The following is a 9,871-nucleotide window of genomic DNA, read 5'->3' on the forward strand; positions in this document are numbered from 1 at the left end:
CTCGAGACAAAGCAGAGTAAGAAGATTGTTTTCAACATTGATGAGCAAGTGAACAAACTCCTGGTGAAATTTATAAGCTTTGTTTTTCTCGTCCAAAGTCTAAATCCCCTCTATTCCTTGCATCATTCCTCTTTTTGAAGCTTATGACCACCTCTGTTGCAGGCCTGTCAGACTCGAGCCACAATGCTCTGAATACTGAGGAAGCTAGAACTCGTATTAGTTTGCCAGAATGAGAACAGTGCTTTCCTCTGTAGTACTGGCCGCATGGCTCGTAGCAGGTAAGTTTACTAACCATTTACGCCCCCTAATTTCTAAAATAAATATTATACAGTAGATGTCCATTATATCACGACAGTTCGCAATCACGAGGAAAATTGTCGTTTTAACGGACTTCTTGTTTTAAGCGAATTTCTATAGTTCGCTCTCTCTCAGGTTATAAAATTGTAGAAAATTGCTGCTATATCCAGAAAATTCATTTTGATCTGGTCTCCAAAACCGGGATTACACCACAAAATTTGGATACAAATCTATATATATAAAATTGATTTTCTGTCTGTGTGTGTGTGTGTGTGTGTGTGTGTATGTATGTTCTCTATACAAATCTACAATTTTAGATCGATCGTCACCAAATTTTGTATATATACCAAATGGGACCCGACTTGAACGATAGGCTACTTTAAAATTTCGTCAGAGCAGGGCAAGTGCCCCAAATGGGCAAAAAACTGTCGGGCAACAATGGTTTTTGGACCTCAAAAATCACTTTCCGAACGTTTACATTGGTTACCGTGGTTCCCTAGCAATGCGTTTCAGACGTGTTTATGCCTTTACAATGGCTTGCCACTTCTTCAACGCTGTCAATATATGTATAATATTTATGCCTTTATAATGGTTTGCCACATTTTCAATTCTCCCAGTAATGAGGTTTTTTGAATAACGTCGTAATCATTACCAGCATCGCTTTGAGGGCCAGGAAAAGGGTGATCCTCATAGAAATCAGTGTTAAAATTGCCGATTTTACTGTAGAAATGCGGAAATTTAGTGGAGTTATTCGCCACATCAATAATTTAAAAAAAAATGCATTGAATTCTCAATTTTTGAAATATTGAGTTCGCTTAGAGATACGAAGCCCAGAAAATTAAATACGAAGTGATTAGACGGACCTACTTTTGAGTTGGATATTCATGCAATAACATTGATTTTAACTTTTCATTTATATCTTCTCAAGCGTGAAAATTAATGTTTCAATATTCAACTGCATAAATTCATATAGTTTATAGGTTGTTTTAAAATTAATTATGGGCCCATAAAAAGCATCGAAAAAATTCCACAGCTTTAACTAAGCATTTTTGGAAGCTTAAACAGGCAGATGGATAACTTGAAGTTCAAAAAGGGAGGGGGGGGGGATCGAACCAACTACCTAGCGCCCTTTAAAAAAGGAAATAAATGTTCATTTCTACGTTTCTTTAAATCTAGATTTGTTTATTTCATGAGTCGCGCGGGAAGTTGCCATATTGGTTAACTTGGACACAGTTTGTATGTCTCTCAAAGAAAGAGGGAGATATCACGTGATCCAAAAAAGCCTCATTGAGGAAAACCCGGGCAACGCCGGGTAATATAACTAGTCTTTTATAAAACTTTTATACTGCAATACGCCGGTTTAAAACACTTTTACATAGAGTTTCATTGTTTAACAGATTTAACAATTAATTTAAAGATTAATCAATAAACTGAAAAATTAAAATTATCAGTTAGTATATCGCTGCTCCCCAGGGCCGCCCTTACCAAATGCTAGGGTAGAGGCATCTTAATAATTTCGGCTTTCCCCCCCCCCCTTAGCCTTAATTTTATGTATTCTTCGGGAAAGGGGAGTTGGCGTCCAAAAATTCATACAACGGAAATAAGAAAAATAATCGATAGAGGTAATTCCAGCATCCATGAAAAATCAGAACAAATAAAAGAAATAATTCCAGCACCTATGAAAATTCTGAATTCCAGAATCGATCAAAAAATTCACAATTTCCAAAAGCAGTAATTATAGAATTATTTCTTTCCAGATGAAATTACAGATTTCCAGAATGGATGAAAATTGAAAATTTAGAAAAGAAATCATTATTACATATACGATAAGTGCAGGCCCCCAAAAAAAACGCGGGGCACGATGCGACAGATCGGTCGCTTACCCCCAAGGACGGTTCTGCTGCTCACTTTTATGATCCGTTCACATTTTCCCGCTTAGCGAAAAAATCCATGTGTATAGCGAGAAAGCCCAAAAATAAGGAAGAGTTTTTAAAAATAAAGTTTCACTTTTCTGTGTCCATTCTTTGTTCGAAGTACCTCAGATTACTTTTTACGAAGAGCATGTGCCATGATAAGAATCAAATATGTTCTATTCTTGAAATGAGAGAGCACAGAATAAACACATTTTTTTTTTTTAGATTCATTTTAACGTTTTAACGAGCGTTATTCTTAATTTTTAAAACTTACTATAACCGTATATTTCTTGTATCTTTAACATTAGCTATTTAACAATCACTTACAAATCACTCGTTGCAGCGAGGATCTTGTTATAAGCCGTGCTCGTTATAACGGACTTTTACTGTATTTTCTAGTATTAGGTCTCGAAAAAAAATGGACTTGAACTATATCCGTATATAAATAATAACAAATAGACCAAAATCAATTCAGTTCGACAGATGGTTGGAAAATATTTCATGGTGACTCTTAATTAGGATTGTTCTGTTTTTCATGATTTTTGAAATTCAAATGTGTTGAGTCTTAGAGACTAACCAATCGATAGAGATACGTGAATTTCGCATAAAACAATTTCCAATCTTAAATTTCGCGAGCGTGCGTTCAATTATGATATTGTTGAAGAATGAGAAGTTCGGAAGTGATATTATTATTTTTAATCGAAACTTGAAAGAAATACGATAATTAAAAAATAATGTGGCAACCAATTAAAAATCTAAAATTAGTGGAACAACATGTACGTTTGTTTAGGGGTGCCATGGGCGCAGAGTTTGTGTTTATGGATGACAACGCCCGTCCTCACCGAGCAAACATCGTAAACGAATGCCTTGAATCTGAGGATATAACCCGTATGGAATGGCCAGCATTCTCCCCTGACTTGAATCCGATAGAGCATGTGTGGGACATGCTTGGCCGACGAGTTGTAGCCCGTCAACCACCTCCTACATGTGTACCGGAACTTCGGAGAGCATTGCTTGCTGAGTGGAGTGATCTTCCCTAAGATCAGATCGATAATTTGATACTCAGCATGCCTAGGCGTTGTACGGACTGTATTTCATCGCATGGGAGACATACAATGTATTAACCATCATACCAACCATGTAATAGTAAGTTTTTGTAAAGGAGATATTTTTTACAATTGCCCCAGGGAGCAAAAATCGTAGTTTTTATGAATGGTATCATACATACACCATCGTTTTTGTTCTTCATCTTTTGTTTAATAAATGGGCTTTATGAATAAGTAACGTTTGTTTTGTTTCTGAACCTTTATTTGCCGGAGCTGGCATTATCCTTAATTTATGGACATGAGTGTATATGCTGCATACGGGTGTAAATTTTACGATAGATGGCAGCAGAATTTCTAGCGCAAAATATTTCTATTTTAAGCAATATTTATGCGTTTTTTCTCTTCTATAAGGAAAACTTTTATCTATACGAAATAGCTTTTAGAATTCGATCTCATTCATCAATGTTCAAGGCAACATAATTTATCCTTCTGACACACACAAGTGTTTAGTAATTATGTTTAACAAACATCTTTCGTTCGCACAATCGCTGCTCTGAAGTTATAAAAAAAAGCCAAGCGCGGCAAATGGTCAAAGATTTTATCCTATGAATTACATTACATGAAGACCCATGATATCACTGAACTGCTAAATATTAGGGCCTAAAAAAGAGATCAAAATACGTCGATTACACATCAACGTCATGGCTACCAAAGAGAGCACTTCTGTGGAATTTCACGTATGTGAGCATGAACACTTACATCATCGGCGATGAATAATTAAAAAAAAAACGGAAGATTATTAAAGAAAGTTTAATTAAAATAATTAGTTTTAAGTTTTTAATTTTTTATATGCCCGCGTGTGTGTGTCGATCACATGGTCGAAAAAAACGCATGCCCAGTCGAAATTTTTTCGTGCCGTTCATGTCAGGCAATAGATTCGTCCAGCTCCGATCGACATGATGATTGAAATGGAAAAATTCTGTGGAACGTTACACCCAAATCATTAAAACAGCATCAAAATTGGCAAATTTTTCATTTATCTTATCTATGTATTTCGTTAACTACGAAAAATTTGCATATCCTTACCCAATGGAAAATACAATTATGTTCCCCCACAGACACCTTAAAAATTTTAATGCATTGCATTAGATTCTTCTGCACATTCCTCCCTCAAGATGTGGGGGGAAGTAATTTGCACAATAAAAAACGCAGTACAAAATCGATATAGGTAGCACTACTGATCCGGCCGGTAGCTATGATGAAAGAGCACGCACAAGAAAGTGAGGATACCGATGTTTTTTACTTGTTTTTTTGAAATATTTTTCTGTGAACAAAGTCTAAGAGGAGTCTTGAAAAATGTAAAAGCGTCCAAATTTATATTTTATTAATGAATTTCTCAAATACAGTTTGAATTCTGTAAATTCAAATGTTTCACCGCATACGAATAGTGGTTACGGCATGCTATAGAGTCCGTATAGCAAATTAGTATACATTCTTGCTCCATAAAAAGGGGTAGCACATTCGTGATACGTGTCTCCAGGTGGAATTTCCAAATGTGATACGGATGAAATCGGATCGAAAACATATCAAGGACATGAAGGTCAAGTAATCGAAAAAATTACTATTTGTTCTGGTATTATATCAAGGAAAAAGAAAGATACAATTCCCTATATTGGGACGGCAATAAATATTGAGCTAATTCATCCGAGCAAACAGAATCAGTTGATGAGATAAGCTCGTGGATAAAAACATCGTTCCGATGAATGCGGTGGAATATTTGGCTCTAGATCCATTTCATCAACGTAACAGATGTTGTGTGTACGTGTTTCATCAAATGCATTAAGGAATTTCATGATTTGATTTGGTTCCGGGATATACATTCATTAGTATAGAATTCAAAGTTATATTTAATCGTTTTTACTTTATAATAATATTATCATTTACAAAATAAAAACCATTTCGCAAAATACATTTTTAAATAGTAAAATATCTTATCGCAAACTTCAATAACTTAGAAGACTGTGGGAAACGTTCTACTGGTCCACACAAATGGCATTACATTTAAACAGCGGGTACTTTGAACTACACTCGTGTGCAAAATCGAGGGAACTAGCACATTAGGTCGAATTTATGAAAAACAAATGGACATATTTTAATTAAATTTGGTATGAATACACAGTTATAACACAGAAAGAGATTTACCACATACAAAAGTTATAGTAAGCACGCATGGTTGTCAGTAAAACTTATCATTGCAGGAATGTTCAAAATCCACGTTCCGAGATCAAACAGAAAATGAGTCTCATATGGGGTATGCGCAGCGCGACGGCATACTGCACACTATGCAGTTGAGGTGTCCCTGAAGCAATCTGCCCCACTCCTGCAGTAACGCAATTTTCAGCTCCGGGATGGTTCTCGGAGAGAGATGGCGAGATGCAATTGCCCTCCCAAGAGCGTCCCAGACGTGTTCTATAGGGTTTAGGACAGGAGATCTGGCGGCCAATCCATGCTCCGAACATTCTCCCGTTCCAGATAATCGTTGACTAGGTGAGCCCGATGTGGACGAGCGTTGTCGTCCATCAACAGAACCGGGGATCCACCGCGCCTTTGAAAAGTCAACACATACGGCTCTAAGATCTCCTCTCTATTCCTCCTAGCAGTCAAGGACCCTCTGTCAAACACATGGAGGAGGGGGGTGTGCTTCCGTCCAACGTGATGCCACAAATGCACACAATGTGCAAATTCTCTTAATTTTTCACACGCGTGAGTGTAAATTCTCTCACTACGATTAAATATAAAAAGAAATATTTAAAAAAATGCCGATAACAATATGAAGCTTAATTTGGACAAACTGAGGCAACGCGGATGACGAACCACGTAGAATGGGGAAGAATCACTAAAATCAGTAACCAGTGTTCTCTATTGAACCTAAATATTTGAAATAAAATGCTCTGCTATTGAAACTGTTAACAAGGTCTGTGGTCACCAAAAATGTTCATACTTTCAGGTCACTGTATTCGTGAGAGTAGGGTGAACGACACTGTATCGCTAGCGGTGGAAGAGTAAATAATCCTTTGCCTGATATAATCACAGGTGTAAAACGACGGCACAGACACTGAAAAATATGAAATCCATCATGCACGCTATGGGTGCTGTCTTCAGATGATAAATATAATATATCTCCCTATCGCTCTGACCAGGGATACCCCTAGAGTTGGTTTCCAAATCTCAACTCCCGGTTGCTCAGTAGAAAAATATGCATATGCTCAAGTCACTTAGACCACAGGTTTGACCAGACCAGTAAAGGTTAGGTATCCCACCAAAGTGGAATCACCGGTCCACGTGATAGTGGTTATGTTATATGAGTCACTTACCCCGGCCAGGCGAATATGATTCGTCATACGGAGGTTTCCAGGAGGGTGTATTTATTTTCTCAATGTAAAAAAAAAAATTACAGCATACCCTGGGGAGCATGATCAAAATCACGTGAGCAGCAATTTGGTGCCTCCGGGGCTTACAATAAGTATTTTACATTCTTACATTAAAGAAAAATACTAGCATGTTATTACATTAGCATATTATTTGCATATTTATCACAAATTCATGTTTTTGTATTTAGATGCGCACAAAATAAATTTAAATTACTTTGAAAAATCTATTACATATTAGCAATATGTCGGAATTTTATACTGGCATTATATGTACAGATAATTTTAAATTGGCATTGTAATGCCGGTAGTGGTTATATATTATACATATAATATATATCATATATAATTCTTTCTTTAATTATATATAATTATATTTCACTCTTCCAGTAAGTCTTGTTCCTGAAGCACAGTCTACTGTGGAGACAATCATACACAACCCAGTGGCTTTCCAAGACAGAGCCGTGGTCTTACGCCCCGTCGTGTACCATTACTCGCCGAAAAAGCCGGCGGAACAGCCACTACCACCGGAACCCTACGTGCCGCCCGAAATTCCTGAGGCGGAGCCATTAGTGGGCTCATTCGAATCAAATCCAGTCGATGACTATTACTATTCGGGGGAGGAGCCGGTTCCTATCGAAAGTGCCGAGCCAGATTTGGAGCCGGTCACGGAACCATCTGCGGTGACCTCGGACAGCCTCGTCGTCGTCGGATACGTTCCCGAAGAAGTCGACGTCATCCAAACCCTGGACCTCGTGGACAAGATAGAGGAAGACAGCGATATAGCCGAAGCCAACACCAATTTGTTCAACGTGGAAGATACCGTCGACGTGCCGTCGAATGAAATTATGGAAGCTTCCGTCGGTCTTAACTATGTAGTGAGGAAATGTACGAAGTCCATGGCAGTAGCCAAGGTGAATGAGCTGTGAGAATTGGCGGTGAAAGGTCTTGCTGTGCCCCGTACCAAATTTTCGATTTAAAAGACAATTAAGAGCCAAAGAAAATGAGGAGTGTATTATTAGTACAAGGGAAAAAAACTGTTCCAAAATGAATCAGACTGTCAATCAACTTACTACCCAAACGAGCTTTCGTGATAATGTTGCAAAGATCCTAAAGCAGGGGCTGCACAGACTCCGGTCCCCGGGCCAAATGCGGGCTGCCACGAGGTTTCATTCCGGTTCAAAAGTATTAATACACACTGCATGATAACCTGACCATATTTCCTTCATAAAAATTCAGAGAAATACAATCTGAATAAATTTTTACAAATGCCGCAAATTTTTTTTTTAATGCAAGTAGAGTTGCAATTACGGCAAAACAATTTCCAAAATCACCAAATTAAACAATTTCAAAAGCAATTAGAGTTGCCAATTACTGCCAAAACAATTTTCAAAGCTATGTAAGTCGCCAAACACAGCGCAAAAAAATTTAAAAGCAAGTAGAGTTGTCAATCATAACGATCAATACGACTTTTTTTTTAAATTATCCACAAAAAAAATTAATTGTAAGCAGAATTGTCAATTACGGTCAAAATAATTTTCGATGACACGTAAAAATTCACCAAATACAGCCAGCCCAAAGAAATTTCCAAAGCACAGTACTGTCAACCGCACCATTCCATACGAACTTTCACAAATTTTCCACAAAAAAAATTTAAACTGCACGTCAAGTTTCTAATCACGGCCAGAACATTTTTCAAAGTCGTGCTAAATCACCATATACAGCCCAAACAATTGTCAAAAGCAAGTAATTATAGCAATTAAAACGATGTCTCATAAATTTTCACAAAAAAAAAAACTTTAATGCAAGTAAAGTTGCAAACTATTGCAAAAAATTAGTCCAACGTAATAATCTACAATAAGCCATGAATATAATCTTTATTGTTGGTCTCAAAAGTACTCGTTGAACATAAAGCGAAGAAACGGGACAGTTTATGAAAAAGTTGAGAGACAACCACACAAATAACGGAAATATCTCGTAAAATACAGGTCACCCTGCATGTACAATGTCCTGGAACGCGAGCGGCAGAATTACCGAATATCTGGCCCGCGAACTGAAAAGGATGTGCACCCCTTACCTAAAGACTCCCTCATTTTTCAATAATAAAATAATCTAATGCATTATAACATTGTAGCATATTTTCGGATAAAATTTTGCAATTCACATATTTTTCTATCGTTAGATAACGAAGAGTAAGCAAGTAGTTATAGCCTCATACGTAAATTTCAGACATAATCATTATTAAATAAATATGAATTAAATGTAAAATTGATGTTTGCGTATCCGCAAATACTAGGAAAACATATATTTCTGATTTTGTCTCATTTAATTCAGCCAAATGGAATTTTATAAAACACAAAATATTTTTAATCCAAATAAAATATGAATTATTGACACAAATTTGTGCAATTTTTAGTATTCTTGAAAGAAATAACATACTAGTGGAATTAAATTTCACCTTTCCACAGGAAATTTCTTAAAAATTATTTTGTAAAGAAAAAAATTAAACAAAACTTCGTTCATTATTTCTTTAAATTTCCTTTAAATCTTTAAAACTAGAAATGTCATTGTGTTGGATATACGTAAATTTCGCAAATAAAAAAAAAATCGAATTCGCCCGAAAAAACATCGTAAATTTCGCATTTATTCACAAAAATAAAAATTTTCAATTTAAGAATTTTGTATTAAAAACCTCCCAAAAAAAAAAAAAAATTGATCAGAAATTTTGAGTTCATCCTCCAAAAAGAAAAAAAAAATTTAATAAAAAATATAGCATTAAACCGCAAAAGAGAGGAAAAAAAAACAATTTTGACCAATTTTATCTCGTTATATTAGACTTTATATTTTAGAAATTTTTTCCGCCAATTCACGTTGATGGGGAATAATATTTGTTGCGCTGTAGAAAAATTCTAAATCGTTTCCTTTATGTTCATAAATTTTAAAATAAAAATATTTCAATTTAATTTTTTTATTGTGTATTATTTAAGAAAAAAATAATTAATCGTTAATTATTTTTTCTCGTTTGAGTAAAATTGAAAACATTCCTTATTAGGGATATAAATAGATACATCTATTTTTTAATTGAATTGTTTGCAAATGATGCTTTTTTTTTTTCCTTCTTCAGGTTTATTATTTCATGTTTATTACTTTTTTTTTTCGTCAATTATTGAAGCAAATAAATTTTACT

The 9,871-nt window shown here is 35.7% G+C and overlaps 1 protein-coding gene across 1 annotated transcript; it reads left to right on the forward strand.

The window, feature by feature from the left end:
• Positions 1-122: 122 nt before the first annotated feature.
• On the forward strand, positions 123-9,396 carry LOC149064805 (uncharacterized). Its single transcript, XM_089254963.1, has 2 exons — positions 123-278; positions 7,075-9,396. The coding sequence occupies exons 1-2, from the start codon at positions 230-232 to the stop codon at positions 7,611-7,613; spliced, it is 588 nt and encodes a 195-aa protein (XP_089111089.1). The 5' UTR covers positions 123-229; the 3' UTR covers positions 7,614-9,396.
• The last annotated feature ends 475 nt before the right edge of the window (positions 9,397-9,871 follow it).

This window comes from Pholcus phalangioides, unplaced genomic scaffold (assembly GCF_987345545.1).
Source record: "Pholcus phalangioides strain wild (caught in Gottingen) unplaced genomic scaffold, Ppha-v1.0 ptg000042l_1, whole genome shotgun sequence".
NCBI classification, from domain to species: Eukaryota; Metazoa; Arthropoda; class Arachnida; order Araneae; family Pholcidae; genus Pholcus; species Pholcus phalangioides.